This window comes from Ptychodera flava, chromosome 21 (genome assembly GCF_041260155.1).
Source record: "Ptychodera flava strain L36383 chromosome 21, AS_Pfla_20210202, whole genome shotgun sequence".
NCBI lineage: Eukaryota > Metazoa > Hemichordata > Enteropneusta > Ptychoderidae > Ptychodera > Ptychodera flava.
Window position 1 is genome coordinate 18,516,425 of NC_091948.1, and position 25,605 is coordinate 18,542,029.

General features: G+C 36.6%; 1 protein-coding gene across 1 annotated transcript in view; it reads right to left on the minus strand.

The window, feature by feature from the left end:
• LOC139121609 (pumilio homolog 3-like) overlaps positions 1–24,926 on the minus strand; it is a 30,442-nt gene extending 5,516 nt beyond the window's left edge. The window contains exons 1-12 of the mRNA XM_070686652.1: positions 24,788–24,926; positions 21,217–21,505; positions 18,535–18,658; positions 18,114–18,189; positions 16,502–16,595; positions 14,967–15,208; positions 13,897–14,000; positions 13,447–13,522; positions 12,849–12,947; positions 11,302–11,436; positions 3,626–3,768; positions 2,738–2,883 (exon numbers count right to left, since the gene is read on the minus strand). Of these exons, the coding sequence (XP_070542753.1) occupies positions 2,738–2,883; positions 3,626–3,768; positions 11,302–11,436; positions 12,849–12,947; positions 13,447–13,522; positions 13,897–14,000; positions 14,967–15,208; positions 16,502–16,595; positions 18,114–18,189; positions 18,535–18,629 (1,210 nt within the window). The 5' untranslated portion in view covers positions 18,630–18,658; positions 21,217–21,505; positions 24,788–24,926. The remainder of the gene's footprint in view (positions 1–2,737; positions 2,884–3,625; positions 3,769–11,301; positions 11,437–12,848; positions 12,948–13,446; positions 13,523–13,896; positions 14,001–14,966; positions 15,209–16,501; positions 16,596–18,113; positions 18,190–18,534; positions 18,659–21,216; positions 21,506–24,787) is intronic.
• Positions 24,927–25,605: the final 679 nt, after the last annotated feature.

Here is a 25,605-nt window from a genome sequence, read left to right on the forward strand (position 1 = left end):
GAAAAGAATAATTGTGGGTATCCATATAAACTGAACAGGTATATTTGTTGGGGATTATATGAGGAATAAACTGCCATGCGAGAATGCAATTTTGGGAACACTTTCTTTTATCTCACAGATTATGATTATATTATTAGATTATATTATATCCAAAAAGGTTGGCTTCTACGTGACCTTTCTTGCCAACAGTAAGTACATCTTTTACATATCACGTTAACAGCGCTCTTTGCCATTGATCTTCTGAGGCAAAGAGCATATTGTAATACCATGAATTATGTGCCTTGGGTGTGAAATATTAGCATCTGACCCTTTGAGTGTTGTAACTTTAACGTAGAAAAGTGACACTGCAACATTTTATCAATTTTTCTGTAATTTTTTGGTACTTTTGGACCAAATGGACATATCTTTTCATTAGCTACTGTTTTTGACAAAAATTGTGGGATAAATGTGAAAAAAATTGTCTGGGTCAGAAAAAAATAGTGACAATGTCACTGGTCGCTCCCATATAGTTATCAAAACAAGCTAAAATCAAGCTAAAAGATTTTTTATCACAAATAGAAACAATTCCCCAATAAAATAAAATTATGCAAATTTCACCAGAATTTGATCAAATCTTACTGACGTCACCCGTAAAAACCTCTACACTAAGTTTCAACTCAATCGGACGTGTGGTTTCAGAGTTAAAAAAAATTTTTGATCAAAAATGAAAAAAATAGCCAAAAAATGCAAATATGCAAAGTTCACCACGATTTGCCCAGATTTGGGAAAGGTCACTCCTATGCACTTCCATACCAAGTTTCAAATCAATCAGACTTGTGGTTTCAGAGAAGAAGATTTTTTGACCAAAAATGGGAGAAAATTACAAAAATATTCATGAAAAATAGCAAGTCCAAGATACTGACCCAAGATGTGCACAATCATTTCAGGTCAGCCCAAAGTACTTACATGCTAATTTTTCATCTAATCTGCTCAGTGGCTATTGAGATTTTCAATAAAATGTAAACTAGTAAACATATATACATACGGCTATAAGAGCTAACAAGCGACCCAATGGTCGACAGAGCTCTGCTGTGTTATGTAGAGAGCAACTTTTTGTGACATATGTATTGATGAAGAGGTTGAGATCTTTGATAGCTCATTTCAGGATGGCCTGACATAAAATGGCAAAATTAGCTGCAAAAATACAAAATTGATGATTTCATCATAATTATGTATAAAAATGTATACCAAATATCAAAGCTATCACATGAGTAACTTTTGAGAAACAAATATTTTGACCAAAAATGGCAAAAATTGACCCAAAAATACAAACATAGGGCCAAAGTCCCTGAAGCTACTATAGACATGGATACAAAATTAAGTATTTCCTGACTCTATGAAATTATCTCACTAAGGTCATCCTAGGGACATGTAAACCAAATATTAAAGCTGTCTGACCAGCAGTTTTGAAAAAACAAGCGACTCAACAGTTGACAGAGCTCTGCTGTGTTATGTAGAGAATAACTTTTTGTGACACATGTATTGATGAAGAAGGTGGATATCTTTGATAGCTCATTTCAGGATGGCCTTACCAAAAATGGAAAAAAATTCCATAAAAATACAGATTTGCATATTTCATCAGACTATATTAGTCTGTAATAGCAAATAAACGAGAGTTAATTACATTCTAATTAAAGTAAACAAGACTTGCTTAAATCAAGATTTACGTCATAAAAAAACAGCAATTCTGTCAGGTTATAAAGAATCTTCAGCTGGTTATCTATATCTGTATTTTCATCCTATTAACCAAGCACATTTTAACTTTCAAATTAACATTGTAAGTAAGTTCTGTTGAATAAGTTGAGACTGTACCTACTCAGAGAAAGCACTCTGAAGAGACAAATGTTTGTAACTTAAGAAGTTCAAGGTCATCAAAAGCATTATAAGGAATCATATTACACTTTCATTGCACTGTTTACACAGATTGCATAATTGCTATAAATAGCACATGAGGAATCTTACAGCCCAGCTTTACCATAAAAACCCTATCACTTTGACCACTCTTTTAATTGACCACTCTATTTTTTCCTCAAAAAGTAATCTCATTTTATCCTTACCAAGTCAACCGTAAGCGGAAATTAGAACTTTCTCTATCTCTATTTATTGACCACCCTATCATGACAAACTATTATGAGCAATTTCTTTTAGATAACATAAATGGTGGTTCAGAATATATCAAAGTTGGGATTCAGGAAAGTTGCCTTTACATGTTTTAATCCTCCAAGATGGTAAGCACTTCACTATGAACTGTCAAAAAAAGTTGAACTTTCTGATAATTCCACACTAAAATTATTTTGGCTTTGATGATTTCCTAATTAATTCAATTATTTAAAATCATATTAATTATTTTTTCTGGGACATGGATACAAAATGCATATTTTTGGCAATGACAACTTCATTTGAACAAAATCTCATCTACAGCCCATCATCCATGTACACACCAAATATCAAGATGAAATATGCAGCGGTTTTGGAGTTTTTGATGTTGACGGACAGACATACAGACATACAGACATACAGACATACAGACGTACAGACATACAGACATACATACATACAGACATTTCCCTAGCCTATAAGAATAGCTTCCATTGCCATATATACATATGGCTATGGGAGCTAAAAATTGACTTGGTTATATTGCATAAAGGCACCAAAAATTGACTTTGGCACTCAAAATGTTAAGTAAAAGACATACCCTGTGCATGTTGTATTACAGCTAACACAAGCTGACTGTACGACTTGTCATACACCAGTGTCTTGGTCTCGTCAACAACAAGTTGAAGAAGCTTGGGTGAAACATACTGCACTAGCTCCTTGTGACGGACGTCACTTTCCTTTTTGCTAGAAATATTCAAATAAACAAAGGAATAAACAAATAATCATACACATGATAAATAAATATATAAGACTCTTGGTATCTTTTGATTGGCACTTTATTTGTCTATCATTATCTGTAAACTGTGTCTACATATGACACATACTTAAATGAATTTACTATAGTTACTACTGTAAACATTTGTGTTCAGTTTTTACCCTATCAGAGCTGTAATTGTTGCAATCAAAATTTTAGTGCAACATTTTCCCAATTTTAATAATTTAAAATCTTTGTGTTACTGTTTTTATAATTCTGGACCATATCGACATAACTTTTTATTTGTTACAGTGTTTGATCAGGAGTTTAGGAAAAATCTAAAACTGAAAAAAATTCTATGGTTATATTTCATAAAGGTGACAAAAATTGACTTTAATAGAAATGGTTGAATCACTCTCCATTCACATTGTAACATCCATCCATTCATCCAGTCTGTTAATCCATTTTTTTTAATATCATGGATAGATTAAGTCCCAATCGAAATTCCTTCTACTGGGTAGACTTTCATGTATTCTCCCTCCTAAAAGGTAAGACGTATTTGGTAACACTGCTGTCTCCAAGTTGCCAAACCTCAACCAAATCTCAATGGTAGTACCCTTGATCAGAATTTCCCTCTCAAGACTGGAAACCACATATTATTTGAGCGACATTCCACAGCTGCCCCTACTACCTCCCCCCTCCCCCCATCTAAAACAGAGAGGCATGATATACCTAGTTGGGTTACCATCTCCCTGTTGCAGGATCTTCACAACATCTGGATGGCAGTAGCTTGGATCACGACCACTCAACAAATACAGGAGCACTTTACGGCCATGAGCGTTCATCGCAATCGCTTTCAACTCGGCCAAAATTTCCTGTTAAAAGAAAGGTCAAATTCAAGCCATATAGGATAAGATGTCTTTTCTTTGTGAATGCCTTTGACTTAAAAATTTCAGGGTGTCAAATTTTGCCATTGTTTATGGAATGCAGGATGCAAGTTTGTGATTTCCTACTTAGGCAAAAGCGTAGAGGCAAACGTTCAGAAAAAAAAATCACAAAAATTATTGTATACATGTATTGGTCTCTCGTAACCCCTTGAGTGCTGTAAATTTTGCCACTAAAATTTTAGTGCAAAATTTTACCAGTTTTTATGATTATTTGGTAAATTTTTTGACAATTTTTGACCAAATGGCATTATCTTTGATTGGCTACAGTTTTTAATCAACATTCTGGAAGAAATCTGAAAACATTATCAGGGTTACATTTTATGAAGGTGGCAATAATTGACTTTGGCACTCAAAGGGTTAATAGAATTTCATGACTAGTTTCACTGTGAGAGTTCCGTTACAGACTTACAGAGAACACCTACATTGGATAAAATTTTGACGATGTGAAGTGAAGACAAGAAAGTTTAACTGACTGGACCTTCCTGACTACATGTTCATCATGGCAGTGTTAACAGAATATTTGCACAACAGTTCGCACTGACAACTTTTTCTGAATTTGTAAAATAGACCATGTGACTCTCAGACTATTCATGTGCTGAAGAGAAGATACCTTAATACCATTGCATTTCTTGGGGCTTAATTTCACCATTATTTGAGAAAGAAAATTAAAATCTACAGTTGTGAGGTATTTTCCCTTGGATTTAACTTGGTGGATTCACATATAAGCAAAAATAGAAAAATTAAATCTTACAGTCAATAATTGATGGTTTTATAAACTTTTAAATGAAACTAGAGGGAAATAATTTGAACATCAAGTTCACAGAACGAGGGACTCACTTTCAGTGGAATTCAACAAGCAAGACGTAGGTGTAAGCTGTTATAAAGTGGAAGAAAGATTTCTGTAAAGGCTGCATGTACATGTAATGTTTTGTTTGCTGATTCATGTAAGCATAGTTACCAAGGACTTTACTTATATCCTTCATTTTGTTATCTGGTTGATTAACATCGTTGTATGTACTGCAAGACTGTATATATTGTTGCTAAGGTGACTGGAAGTGCTGATGAAAACACACACGATGGCACAAAGAAAGGTAATGTACACTTTGTATTTAACCCTTTCACCACCATGGTTTGTCCCAAATCCATTGTTTTCTATGGTAAAGTTGGACCTGTATACAGGGAACTGGGGTGTAAAGGTTTAAAGCTAACAGTATTTCTCAGAGGGACCCCAGCTTTGTTCTCTTTGTTTGTTTGTGTCCATGGTTTCACTTGACCTCAGGACCTATAGAGTGGCTGGTTTAAACAAATTATGTGGATGGACCACACAATCTCTTTATTTAACACACACATCAGAAAAGGTATCATAAAAGAGACATAGTCCCATTAGACTAATTACAGTTAAGGTGGAGCTGCATGTTGCCAACACAGTTTTTTGCAAAGCAATATTTCTCATCAAAGATGACAAGGAAACCCCCTCTTACTATATGTTTTCAGAAAGCAGAGACTCTAAAGTTTAGTATGGTGGCAGTAGTTTACTAAAAGGGTGAAGTGGGTGTATATTTGGGGTAAAAACCCTCAATTTTGGTATTATTGATAAAAATTAATTTAAGTAAGAAACTTGACGCTATTTTCTGAAATGTAATGTTTCACTTGAAAGAAGAGTGTATGTAAAAAATGACTATTTCATTTTGCACTATCTATCCTCATTCTAAAATGGCATGGGTTAAAGACTGACACTCAAAAAATTTATTAAATCATGATAAGCAAAATTAAAATGCCTCTTATTCAAAATGTAAGAATTTTATTGCCAAACAAAATAGTCATTTTGTTATATAGCATTTAAAGATCATGATGTGAAAATTTCAGAAAATTTGACCCAGCAGGGTGGAGTTAAATTCTTTGAATTTTGAAATTGACTGGTATCACACCAAAACAGCCTTTCCGATTTGTTTCGATCAGTGAGATATATCGTTTACTAAGGCCTGGTACAATCTGTTCGGTTTTATTAAAATTAATTTACTCAAAACTTACTGTAGTTCTTGTTCATTGTGAAGTGAGTAAAATTTTGATTATTGTAATATGCTTATCATGGTCATTTATTTCAAACTTTGTTCTCTTGAAACGTTGGGTGTCTAGCTTTCATCTCAAGTGTACCCACTGTACGCCTGCTTAATTGAGACCTACAAGACTTTTTTGTTGTTCCAGTCAGAAAGGCACATCGTTTGTTCTATGCACCCAATGAGTGTATACCATACACCAGTGTTTTCAACAGCTTAGGGATACAGAGGGGCAGCCGATTTTCATTACAATGCATAATTTGCATATTTTTTTGTTGCGAAAATGAATTCATTTGTACAGCTATTAATATATGAATAGACAGCTCCAAAAACAGAGCAGTGGCCTATCCCTAAACATTCCCTTGTGGAGAACCCTGATACACTGTATTATTGAGGTACGGTAAAGTCAGCTGCAATGCTACTCTTTAAAACACGCTTACCACCTACTAGGTAAACACAAAGTAAAACAACTGCCTTCACAAAGTCCGTGCTTTGTTGTGTCTGTCTAGGGTTGTCCCTTTCAATTCGTTTCCATAAATTTCATTGCCCATTGAAGTGAAAACTCATAAATGGTTATATCTCCTAGCTTCAATGGAAAATATTCTGACACCCGCCAGCATACATAAACACACTAACTTTTGTGTAATTTATGTCTCTCAAACTCATACAACAATACCTAGGGTAGGAATGTGCCTCGGTGACAGATACTTTACTGTACTTAGTTGGTCTACCACTTGTTGGAGGCTCATTTTGCAACCCATGGAGTACATGTACATTCACTGGCTGCTTTCTGTGAAAATCGAATATTTTACTTTTCCCCATAGACTAACACAGCAATGGCTGCCGTTTTGACTTTCAAATGTTGGTAAACACTGGGTTATTTGTTTCTCCGGTTGCAAACTTTGAGCAATGGCCCTTTATTTTCGAATTGGAAAGGGAATGGTGTAATCTGTAAGCTTACGGAAATTTCGAGCAAACGGCAAGACTTTTAATTTCGAAGCACAGCCTACTAAAAAGGGTGTTCACAAAAGAGGATATTGACAACATTTACACAATGAAAGGAGGCTGGAAAGGAAAGTGCTAAACGAGTATGTACATGTATGCTAGGGTGATATCAGAAACTGAAATACAGAGGCTGGTAAAACAGACTGTTATGATAGCCATGGGTAATTGGACAAATTTTTTTACATGCCATATGCAAGGGACATGAGGTAGATGACAAGAAGGTGGAAGAAGTGAGTTCTAATTCACTGATATGGTGTATGTGTGTGTGTGTATGTGTGTGTGTGCCCACGTGTCCGTGCATGTGTGCATATGTGTCATCTCAGATTCTAGTTTCCTGCATTGTCGCCCTTTTTCCAACACCAATGGACGTAAAAGCCATTCATAGAAACTATACACTCACTGTGCTAGGGACTGATAGGAACATGACCAGATGCCTCACTGGGTGACAATAACTCACCAATGACTCAAAAAACGGCATTTGATGAGAGAAAAATATTACGAAAAATTTCTATCGATTTCTAAAATGTCTGAGAGAGTTCTAAAACGTTTTAGGGCACACTGTCGTAAGCATGGCAGTATCAATCTTGTGAATTTTACAAATCACCCTCAGGTAACACTGAGGCAATATTTTCATTCATAGTCCAGGACTGCACTGTTGTCCATCACTGCATGTACCTGTGACTGCACTCATGAAGATTTATGTCTATGGTTTCCAGGGAAAGACACTAATTTTTTTATCCACTTGCCCTTCGGGCAAGTGGGGGGTTCAGTTCACTTGTCCGAATTGGAAAACCACTTGCCCAATATAATTTACGTGTTTTAAAAAAGCTAAAACATCAGTTTTACATTTCACCCACTTTATTTTGAAAATTATCATGTTATCATGAGAAAATGTCAGACATTCTCATAGGGTTCTCCTCACACTTCTAAGAGTGCAGGACGGCTCATGTATATTCAATTAATTATTAGAGCTCCACTAGCTGTACCTTTTAGCATTCTTTATGTGATTTTACTTCTGAACTAAAACAAGTTTTTGCAATGTGCTCTTTGAGGGGTTGGAATACAAGTATTGTTAACTGCCCAGTGAGACTGCATGTGCAATTTTGAACAAGAAAATAATAAATGTGTGCCCAAACGTAAAATGGCACCCATGCAAATATAGCAAAAACAGTGTACACCGTGCATATATCATTTGAATATTCACGGAAACAAGAGTAATGCAAAGTGTTGAATATTTTTAACTGGGACACACATGCTTTGTTTTCTGTGTAGTATGGCGTGAAATCAAAATAATGGTTAAAATGTAAATTTACTTGTCCAATTTTTCAATAAAGAATGTTTTGTAAAGCAGTGAAAGACTATATCCTGTAAATAGGTAGAATTTAAAGAAAACCACAGAAAATAGGAAGCCTTTTTTAGATCAACAAATTTCAAGATTTACAGCTATTGGGGCTTTCATATTCATAGAAAAAATTCTTACAATTCCTATAATAACAGCCATTTCAATTGTACCTTCAAGGTATTTTTGCAGTTAAAAGTTTTAACTTATCTATACTGAAAGAAAAAAATCTGTAGCTCTAAAGGTATGTTTTGAAGCTTCTGAAAATAATGTACTTCTTTGTCATGTTTTTTACTGCGCTTATATCATGCACCACCCTATGAAGTTTGCATTACCATTGCACTATACCAGTATCCTATGTTTTTCTAATAACCTAGGTGGTCTTTAATGCTCATGCGCAGACTAAATAGAATTTAAACCAGCAACCTAAGGCGTCGGTGTTTTTCAATGTATTTTGCAAGCTGAATTTGTCGATGTCAATCTCGCTCCAATTGCTTCTTGACAGTCGTTTTAGAATGGGAAAATTCACAAAAAGAGAGGTTGGTCGCCACGGACAAGTAACTTTTGGCTTATTGACCTGAAAATTAAGTCAGTGTTCATTGAAAATTCAAAGACAGGACCCATTGACACCAAAGCTTGCTCATGACTTTCATTGCATGCGGTCTTGCCACGATGCCACTCACTCACTGTCACTCAACAAGTTAACATTGAAGAGTACGTTTTAGTAAAAGTCTCATTTTTTGTGGTGATTTTTCACCACTAGACTTTTATTTTTACCTTATTAAAAACGCTTATTATAAACGCTCATACAAAGCACAAAAACCGCTGTGTGTTTCTTTTTTTTACCGTATCGACATATTGTGAGACACCGTAACCTCACAGTCAATGCAATGAACTTTGGTGAACGTACGCTCCACCAGCTGAACAGCTTTTTCATATGCAAAATCAGCGTACGGTATTTAACTGGTGGTATTGTTTGAAATGCGTTTTATTGGAAGCGATTATATGATTCTTTTCATCAATTCTTCATGTAATTTATGAAAAAATCTTATGGAAATGTTCACAATGACATAATATGATACCGTGTTCCCTCGCCAGAAAATCGCTCTCGTGAATTTGATTTCTAGGTAATTATTTTTTTTTCACTTGTCCGTCGGGCAAGTGGCATCAGAGGTTCACTTGCCCCGGGCAATCAGACAACCCTTAGTGTCTTTCCCTGGTTTCATACATATGGTTTCATACAAAAGGTTGCTGCCTGTCTGACAACACAGGAAGTGACCTCTGATCCCTGTCTCCTTGTACACAGGTCAAATGTTATCAGTGAAAACAACCCGCCTGGACCAAACCATGGATCAAAAAGCAATAAACTGCTTTCACTTCCTGTTGGAATTACCATTCAGCCATTCAATTCTTGTGAATATAAGTCAGGAAACCTTCATATCGATACGTGCACTTCTTTCCTCCAATAAAGCTGTCAAGTACAGATTTATCACTAGTTTTCACACAAAACTTTTATTGGAATTTTTTGAAACAGATTTATGAAGTTAGGAGTGCAAGTACAACAGAAGAGGTACAGCACTTGTACTAGGGGGTTAGACCAATAAATCTAGAAGTTGGTTGTAAAAAAATCCATACAGCAAGAATTACACAAGAATCTTTTTTGCAGCAATGCTGATTTTTGAAAAAAATTATCAAGTGAAGGTTTGGTGGGAAACGATTGTGCTAAAAAATGTGAATTTATAATTATTGGGGGAAAAGAGTACGCATATGGAGCAAATTCATGAATAAATTGTCAAATTTTGGAACTCAACAATTCTTTCCAAAGACCTGAAGTCCCATTAGGCTTGATGAAACCATAAATGTCACACTTTAAGGGTTTCTGTCATAACTTGCTGTGAGAAAGATAGACGTTGGCTAAAATTCTGTCAGCTTCAGCAAAATATGTGTGTGCCTGCAGTATATTATGAGAATCCTAACCTTGTGACCAGAGGTACATGTATGGTGTCACAGCAAAAGAAGACGTGGAAAGCCTGGGACAGCTTTAATCAACCCTTTTCCTTGCAAGTTCATATTTCACCATCAGGTCAAGTTCGTTCAAACTAGTGAATCACAATATGTCCCATTTGGCGCATTTTAACAAAAAATTGAACCTTTGAAGGCCCCTGAAATCACAGATACTGCGATCATGATTTTTATAGACTAAAGCTTTTGACACAGACCAAGCAAATGGGCAGAAACATGTATGGTGTTTGCTCAATACGGCTTTTCACTGAGTTGGCTGATGGGGAAGTGATACTGTCTGGCAGGAAAAGGGTTTACGCGAACAAAACCCCTTTCAATGCAAAAATTAATTGGCATCAAGGTCATCTGGTTACATGAAAAAGAAAAAAAAAGCTTGAGGCAAGCCATTTTAATTTGTTCATCCAACTCCCTGTGGGTGGGTCCTCAATCTCTGTTGATCACAATGGATTTGGGCTAAGCCGCAGTGGTGAAACAGTTGAACTTTTCAAAAAACCCAGGCTACTATACATGCCTCTCACTGTACCACATAACTGTCTACACTTAACCCTTTGAGTGCTGTAACTTTTCCCATCAAAATTTCAGTGCAACATTTTACAGATTTCTATGCATTTTTCTGTAATTGTTTTGATAATTTTGGACCGAAGGGATATCATATTACGTAGACTTAAGCATCTTATCAAAATTATGTCAAAAATCTGAAAAGAATGGACAGATATATATTTCATAAAAGTGCCAAAATTGACTTAAGCGCTCAAAAGGTTAATTTGAAAATCAACAAAATTATTATTAATTTGCAGAAGTGCAAGACAAAGGAATATTAATTTTAATCATTCAATTATCCATCCATACATACATATATACTTACATTGACTTTGGTCCAAACTTACATTTAAAATGACCTTGGTCCAATCTTACATTTAAAATGACTTTGGTCCAAACTTACATTTAAATGACTTTGGTCCAAACTTACATTTAAAATTACTTTTAAAATGACTTTGGTCCAAACTTACATTTAAAATTACTTTGGTCAATACTTACATTTGAAATTACTTTGGAAACCAGTTTAGTGTCATCCACTGCATCAAAGATGGCCGCCAACACAAGATTCCCATATTCTTCCTGACAAATTTTCACAACAAAGGTTTTGAAGGATTTTATAATAGCCTTCCGATCCTGTGAACAATAATTATGAAACACATCTAATATCAATTCATAAGCATTTACCAGTAGCTTTAATTTGATATTTGATCAATACTTTATAAATCCTACATTTGCATGACTGAAATTTACTATCGATTCCCCTCCCCCTCCCCAATCAGAACCAAATTCCCCTCCTCAAATTTTCAGGCAGGGGGTTTCCTTCATTTTGACCAAAGTACGTATCAAAGTTTAAAAGGTTCTCATGAAAATGGTGGCCTTTACAATAATTCTTGCATTTTTTCAGCGATGTACATATTTATCTTCAAAAACCCTTGACATTGGAAAGAAAAGGCTCAGAATCAAGACGTTGTTTATACATCAGGTATATTTGCCAGAGAAAGCAAGAGGGCAAAGGTCATCATGTGTACTTTCTATCTAAATGACAAAAGTTGACCTTTGACATGAGTCCTTGAAGCCTTAGTTAGTGCTACACCTGTCCCCATTATTTCATTGACTCGTAGAGTTTCAAACCGGCGTTATGTTTTGAAACTGTACTGACTGAGAGCCAGGAGTCCCTTTGTTGAAATAATCTTCAAGGTTATGTGTCTGTAAATTTGAATCTGGAAATAATGTCTCGGGATTCACCCCAAAATATGACTGCCAATGTAAGAAATGCATTGGAAAATTCGGCATTACTTCAGAACTTTAGAATTATTTGTGAAAAATTTGCAAAATCAATAATACATGGTAATCAACAGGAAGTTCACTGGTTAAAGAGCTGTCTTGTGGTAACAGCCTGGTGTGCAGTGATGATGAGGGCGCTGTTCAAATCAAAGGTAGAACTAGAACTTGCATGTTTTCTACATCTTTAGGTCAGTGCAAGCTGGACATATCACCAACATGGTTTACAGAACTAAATGGCTGTCATTGCTACAAAAATTTAATAATATCACACACCAAGAAGAGATACATTAATAGATGTTGCTGCTGGACTTTAAAGCGCCATTAGCTTAACTTTTCATTATTTCTTATTTTTTTTTATTTTTTTTTGTTTGTAGGTCAGTTGCAAGATCTTACTCTACTTCCTAAAGAAGTTTTTAAAAACCTATTATTTAGATTGTCAACACAGTGTTTGTTTGTGTAAAATGCACTGTTATTGTTTACATTTGAATTCCAGTATGGTCAAGAAATCACTTTCCACAATAATAGCGCAGTGTACACATGTTCAGACAAAGTTGACAAGCTGAATACTGAGTATCTCAACATACCGGTACTTTGGGGAGTATAGGAAGAAAAGGAAACTGAAGTTGACTTAAAAAACAAAAAACTCATTATAAAATAATTTAAAGTAACAGAAGTACTGTAAAGAGACAGTTACAGTTTTTGGAAAAAACTGAACAATAACTAAAAATCACAATTCTATCTGGTTGGTGATATTACTCTACCTTGGCTGTGCCGAACCAGATACTATGCATCGCCACTCTGCTACCTTCATGTGTGTGTAGGATTTGTACAACCACTTCCCGCATACTCTCTATGATTTCCTGAGAGACAGAGGGAGAGAGAGAGAACAATTATCAAATGTTTTGTTAATTGATTAATTTTACAAGAGTACATTGCATACTGATTGCATGGCATTCATTAGTATTCAATAAGGCAAAACTATCAAGTCCCAGGACTGATTTTGCAACTGTGATAAAAAATCCGGCAATATAAAAGGTATGGGCATAAATCCAGAAGAAGACAGTGTTTTCTAACGAATTCATCTACTGTTTTCAAGGGTTAAGCACACACTGGGCAAAAATTTGGGCTGCTTTGAAAACAAACTGTCTTGACACACAAATGGTTGGAAACACACTCACCTGTAGAAAACACATCTGGCATGCATTGTTTTTACTGTTGGGTCATCGGTACATAAAATGTTTTTCCAGCTTTCATACTATTGATATGTTAATTTATGTTAATTTGTAATTTATATGCACAATTTCCGAGAAGCGCGATTTTTGTTGTTGAAGAGAAGACAAATTAATGTATTTAACTTACTGTCTTGGATTTCAGATCTGCATTGGTGTAATAATCAAACAAGGTTTTATGTACAATACTGTGTTTGACAACTGACCTGCAAAATAAAAAAAATTGAATTAGTTTTTTCCTCTTCTCCTATACAAAGTCGTCACGTTTTCCTTGACAAAGTTTCATGTAAAGTTGTGCTGCTGTGAAAATTTGAATAGGTATTTTGAGAGTTAACTGAGTTAACACAGGAATGGCAGCCATTTTGATTGCAAACATCACATAATGTTGGGTAATTTATTTCGCTAGTTCAAAACTTTGCACGGTGACCCTGATTTTTATTGTTGACTTGGTAAGAGAATGGTCGAAAGTTTCATTGAGGAAACTTTGAGCAAAAGTTTAAGTCTTTCACTTTCAAGGCACATACAACCTTAAACTTCTGACAACCAGATCTTATCATTGACAATGGTATTGTCTACTTACTTTTCAAGGAGTGATTCTATGACACCCTTCATATGTTTTAAAATGAGCTCTTTCTTCTCTGGATGTTCTTGAATTAAATCAGTTAAGCTTAAGTATTTTTCTGTCTGCAAGGAAAAACACATGGCATTATTAACTGGTTTCAGGTTAAATTACCCTGATATCACATTTTTATAAATGATAAATATTACCTTGGTAATATCAGTGGTTGATGAAATCACTTTCTCACTGAGCATCATGAATCGAGTGTTCTCCCCAGGATTTTCTGGTAGAGTGGCGGCTAATTTGCATAGCAAACAGTATAATTGCTATGGTAATGAGTTTCTTTTTTCTACCAAAAATTAAAGAGTTGTGGCCACCGCTCTATAATTGCTCTGTGGAGAACACTGTGAATTGAAGAAAAAGCAGTATTTGGGAGACCAGATGAATTTTTGTTGTAAGAGATCCAGCATTCCACACCAGCACTTTTGTAAACCGAGCTAGGGGGTATCGATGCATTTGGAATACTGCACTACACACCTTGCCGCTTGTGGGCTACCTGGAATAGTGCCAATTAGCAACAACAGACCATTGGAATCAGGTTTTTTGTAAAGGCCAGTACCAAGATAGATTACATTGCATATTTCCCACTCATGTATCTGGGGTCCCCTCATACCGGTATATGTATATTAGAGGACAACAGAAAGGCTATAAATATTCCACCAACACTTATCTATCTTCCTAAACCCTAGCACTGGAATCTATCTGCTCAAGAAACACACAGTTTATGAATTATGAGTTGTGAAGGCTGCACCAAGGAACCATGATGTGGATATTACCGAGTATTGGTACTGGTACATGTATATATGCATACACCAAAATGTGAGCCAAAAATCACTTGGACGGAATACAGATAGGAATATTAATAATACCCATGCACAGTTTACAGTTTCGAGGTGTTTGAACGAAGTCAACACATCCCTCACTTCCTGTCAAACTGGCAATGAAAAAACAGCAACCGCCTGAAAATCTCTTTAAGTTTTTCAAAAAATGGTACATGGAGGGGGGTAAATGAAGAAGACTATTTCACTTACTTTAAACAATGAATACTCGGCCCCATAAAATTCCTCCAGTAATGACGCCCTCTGCTTGGCATTAGCATAATTATTGTACGCTGACTCTAAAACCTCGCTTGCTTCTTTGTGTTTTATCAGTTTGGCAACTTTGCCGTAAAAACTCTTGATGATGTGGTCCTTCTGGTCTCTCGTTCCGTAACGCAGCATTTTCAGAGCGCAAAATTTGCTGTACTTGTTTTTACTGATGTCTATCAGATCATCTGTAAAAAATGGCAGAAACACTCATGAGAAAATTGTTCACATAGTTACTGGACTGATCCTTAATCACAGTACAGATGGCCATCTGTGACCACCTCAGTTGTTGATTAATTTTTCATGACGAGTACTTTTGTTGCACACATAAAACACAGGCACATGATTGTATTGTTTTCAAAAGAAAGTTTAAACATTAGTTCACTTGGGAATTGAATACTGAGAATTTAAGATTGAAACTACTGAGAAACCTGCTGAACAGAAGAAATTTAAGAAAATTATGTCCATGTTTAGAAATCAGAGAGAATTATAGTAAATTTCACAGGCTGTGATGTTTGAATATTGCTATTAAAGGTATATGGTACTTCATAATAATACCACTTTTCTTTTTCTTTTACAGTTGAAAAAATGCAAATTTTACACTCAGTGAGATAAATAAAGTACAAATGCAATACATTGGGGAAAAAAAAGACCATTCCATGGTAAAAACCAGAAAAACAAGAATGACAAAAGTCTGAAACTTTAGGTACTGGAGGTCAACTTTAGCAACATGCATAGCAGAAACAAGCCCCTCTTAGTTTGAGTATAGACTGTCTTCCCCTCTCTACTGTCTATGGTTTCAGCAGGTCTGTTAATATGTAACAGTTCATAAACAATGACAGGAAATGACTCAAAATCAGTGGAGTTGGCCTGTTTCTTACTGGCATGCCATCACTCCTGCACATTTGCAGGATTTCACTTTTTCTTACCTCATTTGCACATTTTTGACACTGATGTGTTCATTTGAACAAATTCACATCTCAACCCCTGCATCTACCTGTACACCAAATACTGAGATGGTAGCTCTGGCGGTATGGGAGCCTTTGTGTGTGACGGACATACATCCGCACATACATACCCACAAATATACAGACATACAGACGCCACTGACTCATCATATAAGCTCTTTTTGGTATTTATATACAAAACCAAATATGAGCTCATCAAAGAGAAAGACTTATAGTAACAATGTCATCATATGGGGGAAATGCTGGATTTAAATTATACTTTGGTTAGAGGCGTGAAAAAAGTATGCTTAAAAAGGTCTCTGCTTTCACAAAATGGCTGCAATGCCCTGGCTTGTCCAAAATTATAAATTTATAGATTCTTCCACTGGCACAACTCGTTCACCTCTGTTTTCTGTGGGACTACATGTACGTTTTTTAATTTGAGGAAGACCTGTCAGGATGACATTCAACTCCTGTAGTATGTACACAGAAAGTCGCAGGCTCATTGAGTCAACTTTTCAATAATTCTCTTACCTTTCAGTTCTTCAAACAGAATTGATCTCTGTTCGGCTGACCCGTATTGTATACAACACTGAAGTACTCGCACTGTGTCGTGGGCAAAAACCAACTGGACAACAAGTAGATAGATACAAAATAGTTAAACCACAGTTTGATGCAATATCATGTATTTCTGTCAGCTCTCTAAAGAGCAATATGAAAGCAAAATGGACAAACAGGTGAAATTATTCATCCTTGGCTCTGTTGAAAATGACATATATTCCAACTTTCACACCATTTCTATGTATGGCTGAGCCTGAACGACAGACCGACATCAAAGTTCAGCAAGAAAAAAGCTTCTCCTTCTTGTCCTAGTGACTAAGAAGCAAGGTCAAAGTCAAAGGAACAGTAGCCATATCTTTAGATGTTTTTCATCATTTTGGTTTGTCAATAGCAAGTTCTTGTTCTACTCCCCAAAGAATGTTCAAGCACCCACGGCATTTCTGAACTCTGTTCACCCTTTCACCACAATGGTTTGGCCCAAACACATTGCTAGCAATGGTGACTGAGGACAGGTTTACAGGACACGAGGGGTAAACAGGTTAAGTCACCTTACGAATTTTTTGAAAATTTCTCGATTTAGCTTTATACTATTTTATTTCAAATAAATATACAGTGATATTTGAAATTTTTTCGAGTAAAAGTGAAGACGCTAGGGTAAACAGTGAATAAAACTGGCTTAAATTACATCCTGATCAATATTATAGATTGAAGGCAGGTACATGTAATTTTATTCTCATTAGAAACTGGTAATTTTGACTTTCCAAAGAGTTTATGCATTGCAAATGTATGTCAAGGTCACAAATTTTTGCCCTTGAATACTGAATTCATGGCTTCAGTCAAGTACCCTTTCAGGTTTGACCTTTCTGGAGTTGAGTATTGTTGACCTGCTCCTGGACAAGGGCAGCCAATATATCATATGCTACTAAGTTTTAACCAGAATTTATGCTGAATAAGTTGCAAATCTGGCATTTCTTTTCACAAAAGTTGACAAGTACAAACATGCAAGTGTCAAAACAGTTATTTTCACGATGACTGACAAGTTCAAATAACCAAAATCTACAGTTGGGAAACTGGAAACTTCTACAGCCAACTTCTTCCCATTCTTTAATAAACTGCGCCCTCAGTGGTGGATTGGTGAAGGTGATGAAAATGAAATATATCCTCCTTTTGCATTATGAATTTGGTTTGTTGCACTCTCTTGGTTTTCTTTGTTTTATGAAAAGGTGGTAAAAAAGTGAAAAGGCGGTAAAATCATGGATTTTTGGTGGGTGATGTTGTAAACCATCTTTGGGAGCCCCTGCTGCTTGGTGAGTGCAGCATTACACTAAGTTTAATATTTACCTGTCTTCAAGATCACCAAGTTGATTTTGAACACAGGCAGTTGTAAATCATCCCATTGTTCACGGGAACTGCATAATCCAAACCAAATTTGTGGCAAAATTTTTTTAATGAATCGCACGGTTTCTGTCTTGGACAAACATCAACAAAACAAAAGAATGTCACCATAACGGTGGTTATACTTCCATACAAAATCCAGTATTATGGCCAGCTTTGTGTTTGTTTATCGTATATACATCCAACTGACCTCCTTGGCTTTGCCTTTCACAAGACTGTACAATTCAGCCATCACTTTCCTTCTTGTTTCTTCACTGCAGTTGTGTCTGAAGAACAAGATACAAAACTTATATTATCAAGTATCGCCTGGGAAGAGTTAATATCCACGGAAGTGGTAGCCCTGGAAAGAAAATCATGTAGCTGTAACTTTGTATTTTCCAGTTTGATTCTACTTTGACTATCAAACAGCGACTCATGCTCCACTCACTGCTAATGTTGAAATGCCTAGTTTTCAACATGTCAACTGTATTTCACTAACTTTATGTGTTAACAGTTCCCACATACCACTTTCAAATACACTTTCCACACACTTGGCAAGATTAGATTCAAAAGTAGAACCACCAACCGGGATCAAACTACACTACAAAAACAGTAATGTATGTATGCCTCACCTTCTCACAGTTTCCCAGATTGTCTTGGCTCTCTTAGATAGTTCATAGTTGTTCTTTGTCTGTCTTCGGACATCCTTCCTTTCCTTCTTGGTCATATCAAACAGTTTTGACGTCTTCTCATCGTCTGAAACAGAGTAGTTGAATCAAGAATTGGAATCATTTAGAGTTTGGACGTTTGGCCATAATTTGCAAAAGACTCTATTTTATTTATTATTATTTATTTATTTATTTCACCAGAGATACAAATGATGCAAAAGATACAAATGCAATTTCCACGAGGAAAAAAAGAAAATAATGCAAACATGATACAAATACGATATTACCATCAGAGCAATGAAAATAATAATAATAATAGAATCACATACACACAAAATCTGGTGAGGACCAAGAAGGTAGTTCCTCAAGAACTAATCTAGTCCTTGGCCCGGACAACAAATTTACATCACAAATAGAGTGAAACAGTTAAAGACTTAAACTTTAAACGAAAGTGAAAGACTTAAACTTCTGCTCAAACTTTCCATAAGGAATCTTTAAACCGTCCATTTGCAAAATCAAGAATGAAAATCGGGGTCACCGTGCAGATTTTTGAAGTTGCAGCGTGTTCATTTTTAGCCGGATGCCGGCCAAATTGACCGGCTACTTTCATATTTTGGCCGGCTACTTTTCAGCACTGTTTCGCTCTCTGGCCCGGAAATTCTGGTTTTGATAACAATATTTTGATTTTTTTGGTGGTCTTGCAAGCCGGAGATAATATTTCAGAAGTGCCGATGTGGCTATATCATGTAGTCTAGCAATTTACGCGGTGAACTTGTTGCTATCACTGTAGTACCGCGATCAGCGAACGTGTTGTACTCATACTGGGAATCGCTCTCGAGGTCAACCTTGCTTGCCCGATCACAGGCCGAATTCACATTGGGTATAGCCGAAAATTTGACTAACATATTACGTTATGCCCGCGAATAGCCGACCATTTCCGAATGAAGCCGACTTTTGTTTCGCTCAAACGCGGAAGAGAAAGTCGACGCTTGAGAGCTTTGGTTTTCTGCGTAAGAGTAGGGCCTTGTCTGATGGGTTTGGTACACAGTCCCTCGTGGGCTATTCAGCTTTGGGACTATTCGCCCAATAGATGAGTCAATCACGATGCCAATATTCAAGTTGATCGACATCGCGTTTTGTGGAGGGGCCGTGGTTGTGTGCATCCCCGGGTGTGCATCGCGGAAGAGAAAGTCTACACTTGAAAACTTTGATTTTCTGCGTAAGAGTAGGACTTTGTCTATTGGTTTTGGGAGGTTTAGATCAAATCTAAATAAACAAAAAATTACTTGGTCTCATTTTTCCTACTTTTGAAACGCTTCGTCGATCACAGTGTCAAATTTCAGGTCGACCGATGTCGCGTTGTGTGTACTGTGTTACAATTGACTGCCGGTGCTTCGTACACACACGTGTAGTACAGGCTGGCGTTCGGTGTCGTTAGTTTGAGGTTTTTACAAACATGAACATTTAGCTCTCTTTTTCAATTATATTCAACATCACCAAAAAGTCCATAATCAGCTCGTGGATTCGTTTTATTGTGAAATTAACAGTGAATAAAAATCACTGAAAATTGTGTTCCTATAATTCATTGAATTGAATAAACTGTTTGATTTTACTGTATCTTCAATCAAGTTTATTTAAATCAGTAAAAAACTTTGTACAGCCAGGCTGGTCAGGATTCTAGCGGATCGTTTTCTGGGTTGTGAAAACCCTTATTCTATGATGTATTTCAAAATGTTTGTTCAAGTCATGAGCTAAACATAATTCTACACAACAGTCTGGTGAAATTTTGCTATTATCCTTGTCAACTGAATGCAGTTGACAGGCCCGAGTGATATCAAATTAATTTTTCTGACGTTTTTTAAAAACTTTATCCCTTGAAAACATGTTGTAATTGACAATGATAATGATTATTCTGTATGCTGAAATGGTCTTTAATACTGTACAAGAATGCATAAAATTACTCCAAAATGTCTTCAAAATTTAAAAATTTCTTGCCCACAGGGACGGGGAACCCTGTCCCTGAGCCCCCTGTGTGTATGTTGGAATAGCCTTTTATACACTGTATAAGAATGCATGAAATGCTCAGAAATGTCTTCAATGTAAAAAAATACCTAAGAAAAGAGACACTACATAATGCACCATGTGGACATGACATGTGCCACACTGCAAGCAGGGGAGGCACTCTGACAGTGGCTTTCACCACTGACTCAGGAGACTGTACAACAAAGGCACATGAATACTTTCCCGTCGTGGTGGCTCATATCACAGTATACCAAAATATGGCTGTGAAATGCCAGGGTGAATTTGTTCTGACATAGATCTTGGGCTTATGGCCTTAGGTTCCTGTACTTTCACTTTGACATTGAAAGACATACCATGATGTGTACTTGTTAATTGTATTGTTTCACAGATGACCCTCCATGTTGTGGCACATTGCTGAATTTGATGTTGGATGACAATGCTGGTAGGCAGCGGCTACAGTATTGCTACAAGGCCATGGAGGTACATCATATGTATTTTTAACCCTTTCACCCCCAGTTCCCTGTATACAGGTCCAACTTTACCATAGAAAACAATGGATTTGGGACAAACCATGGTGGTGAAAGGCTTAATGCTTCACACAACACTACATCTGCATGTACTCACCTTCATTTTCACTGTCCTTTTTGGATTTTTTTTCTTGTCAGTTGTTTTGCTGCTTTTGAATTCTTTCTTTTGTTTCTTTTGATTTTTGGGTAGCCCTGTTTTTCTTCTCTAACCCATTCTTTGACTTCACTTTTTTACTATCCTTTCCTTCCACTTTCCCTCTGTTGGGTTTCTTGACCAATTCTTCTGTTTTCTTGGCTTTCTTCGTGGTCGATACAAAATCATCTCCCTGTTCCATTCTCCTTTTCTGTTCCTTCACTTTTCCCTTTTCATCCATGACTAAATTATACTTGGGAGACATTACACAAAAATGCAAATAGGTCAGAAGATTGAATGCCCATGTTCTTCTCACAGAGGTTGAGAAAATGTGGCAAGGCAGGGACTAGATTTGTTCTTGCTATGTTTGACAATGAGAAAAAAATGTAGCCATTGGAGCCTTCAAAGACTGAATGATTAACCAGCAGGTAAAAAATACATACAAGACTGTTATAATCATCCTTTCCTTTACGCACTGTTTCAGAAAAAGTGAATGATGCCATTATCTTCTTGGCATATTCTTTTTTTTTGTGACAGACTCTCACGCAGACGGCAATGTTTCACTTTGGAATTTGTAGATGCATTATCATCTGTCCACAATGGACATTTACTGCCATAGCTAGCTTGGCTCTCAGCACATCCGTGACACTATAACCATGGAGGTAGTAGCTCTACTACCTCCATGCTATAACCAATGCACCAATGAACTCAAGTCTTATGCACAGCATGATTTGCTCCTTTCTGCTATTAGACTCCTTTTTTTTTCGAGTGTCCACCATCCCTTCCCAAAATAATGGAGGCATTATGGTTCTGTCGGTCTGGAGCTAGAGGGTACACAAAAAGTGAAGAGAGTGCCTGCCCGGAGCTAAACATTTTCAATGTGCTTGTAGTTCTGCCACAATTTGTGGTTCAAAGATTACACTTGTTGTCACTCATTATGATGCTCGTCGTATGGGCATCACAAGGTTATGAACCTTCTGTAGGTTCACATTAAGATACAAAATTTTAACCTTAGTATTTATAACCTAGATTGGAACCCTCAGTTTTCATAAAATAGTTAGGGACCCTCTGAAATATCTGGATGCTTAGAAGCAAATAGTGAGTTACCAAAGTCAATGCGATACTTGCATTTACCCAAAACAATTGTATTCAAGCATCCACACTGTACGTATAGTCTGGCCACGTTGGTACTTGGGCAATGATAATGGTTAACACTAAATGGTAAAGACTTCCTGAACAACCCCCTTGCTACTCGTCCTCCCTCCAACCATGCTCCAATCTGTGTTTTTTTTTCAGGATATCGCTGACTCTACATCCTTTCTAGGTCGAATTTGATGTGATTCCTATCATTATTGTCCCCCTGAAATTGATTTCAGGTACTGAGGAGTGTTAAGAAGTTCTGGCTAACATCAGAACGGGCAAAATTTTGAAACAGGCTTACTTACACCTGCCTCGGCCCCTCTTCTACTAGTCTAGCTCTCTGCATGGTTGCTGCAGTTTCGTAGCCCCGCAACTCCCCTTGAAAATACAAAACAACACAAACAAATTTCAAGGGGACTTGCGGGGCTACGAAAATGCAGCAATCTGTATGGATGTAGTGGCAAAGAACGAGGTAGGTATTCAGTATGATCCATTTAGGGAGCCTTCAGTAATTACAGGGGGGGGTGGGCCGGGGGAATTTCGCGAACACCTGTACCGTAAAATGTGACCCTCCCCCAATCCTCCTGTCTAAAATGTGACCCTCCCCCTTGTCCGACATTCTAAAACTTGACCCTCCCCCCCCCCACCACCACTGCGGTATTCTCCCCTGGAATAACTAAAACAGTATCAGCTAATTTACATAACAATTGGTTCAATTGTTATGTTAGGGACAAATTACAGAGGGGAGGGCTGGTGTTTTTGGAGGGACAGTCGCAATTTATCACGCAAGAATTTTTGAAGAGATATGGTATTTCATACATTTTAGGGAGGGTCACCATACTTTGTGCAACTATAAGAAGGCAAGATGTAGCTGATGTAGTGCTACATCCAAAAATATCAAATCATAATACAAGAAGTCTATCAGGCAAATTATTGACAATTTACCCCCACAAAACATGCTATATCTGTATTTTATATATGTTTGATAATGTATTTAAATATACTTTGCTTGAATAGGGAAGTAAAATGAACATTTGTGTACAAGAAATTGATTTCTGAATTTCATCTAAAAAGTTGGTTCACTATCCATGGTGTTTATGGTGAAATTATGAAAAGTTTTTTCCAATACAAAAATAGGTAAATCTTTGCATTTGTGTACTCTTAATTATTAATATTAATTGTCTTGATTAGACTAGAGTGGTTACAAGTCCATGGTTGTGCAAGAAATTCGATTTTGGAATTTCACCAAAATGTCGATTCACTATGCATAGGGGTCTATGATGAAACTATGAATAATTTTTTTTCATGACAAAATTAGATAAATCTGTGCATTTATGCATGCTTGATTATTTAGATTATTGTTCTTGATTAGACTACAGTGGTTACAAGTCTATGGTTGTGCAAGAAATATGATTTCGGAATTTCACCAAAATGTCCATACACTATGCATTGGGGTCTATGATGAAACTATGAATAATTTTTTTTCAGTACAAAATTAGATAAATCTGTGCATTTATGCATGCTTGATTATTCACATTATTGTTCTTGATAAGACTAGAGTGGTTACAAGTCCATGGTTGTGCAAGAAATTTGATTTTGGAATTTCCCCAAAATGTCGATTCACTATGTATAGGGGTCTATGATGAAACTATGAATAATTTTTTTTCAGTACAAAATTAGATAAATCTGTGCATTTATGTATGCTTGATTATTAAGATTATTGTTCTTGATTAGACTAGAGTGGTTACAAGTCCATGGTTGTGCAAGAAATTTGATTTTGGAATTTCACCAAAATGTCGATTCACTATGCATAGGGGTCTATAAGTGTGTGCGTATTTTGTTGGTGATTTCCTATTCAGGAAATATCACACGGACAATCAAAGTTTTGGCCATAATATCAGCTTCTGTCAAAAGTGACCCTCCCCCCAAGATAGGTTTATAAAAAGTGACCCTCCCCCTTGAACTGTTTTCTAAAAAGTGACCCTCCCCCCAATTCCCCCGGCCACCCCCACCTGTAATTACTGAAGGCTCCCTTACTGAACTGCGCTGAGTCTGTCCGCAGACGGTGATACGGAACAAACATGGTGCTACCTTGCAGCTTTACAGTACAATGACTTCAATGAGTGATGATACAAGAACCTGTACGCCTTATTAGCCCTATATGTGCGTACTTCCTGCCTCCGTGTACAAAGTCATTCACCTAACGCTATCGTTAGCAGTAACAGCAGTAATCGCAGTGTTCCACCAGCTCTTTGGACCGACAGGCGACACACTGTTAACGGGCGATATGGATCAAACTCCATATGTACACTCATGTCAACATAACAGATCGATCATACGCAAGGTAAAAGATAAAGATGCCACCTAAGAACCGAAATTGGAGTCATTCACTTACCCAATAACCTTCCTTTGTAACTAAAATACCTGTAAATACGCGTGCTGGTCAACCACATGTACTAAATTGAAGTTGCGCAAGCGCCGTGACCTTTTGTGAACGGCGCCCCCAATGTTAGGTTTCACGAGCCCTACCCCCACCTCCCTTGTGCCTGCAAACGTAAACGAGCTCAGGCACAGGTAAAAGACAGTCGAGTGGTTATGATTGACAGTATCAAAATTGAACTATAGAAAATCATACAAAATAATGTTTTAAAAAGTTCAAAGCTGTATCTTTTATTTCGTAAATATTAAAAAACAGGTACTTTCTCACACCATGGATTACAGTGTTCTCCCCAGGATTTTGAAATAGGGTGGCGGCTAATTTGCATATTAATTTGCATAATATTTACATATAATTTACATATCATTTGCATGATTATTGCATATGTATCATGGGATCTCTACTTGCAACTGCAACTACACTGAAGACATCTTACTTTTAATACAAGACGCATTTGCTTTACATGATCATTATTTTTATTAACATTCTCAAACAGAGGACATCAAAAACTTAATCATAAATGGTAACAACATATTGGACAGGCAGAATAACACTCCACACACCAGAACCATTTCAGGCCTTCATGTTGAACTTCTGACATGCCCTGCATAGCATACCTAAAAGAAAAGACGAAAAGGTCACTTTGTACAATATCAAAAGTATCCCGGACACTTCGATTTTACCCCCGAGTTTTTGCCTCCTTGGGTCTGGTTGTGACACGAAAGTTAATGTAATCTTACCAGCCACAAAAAAATGACACCGCGAATATAATTTTG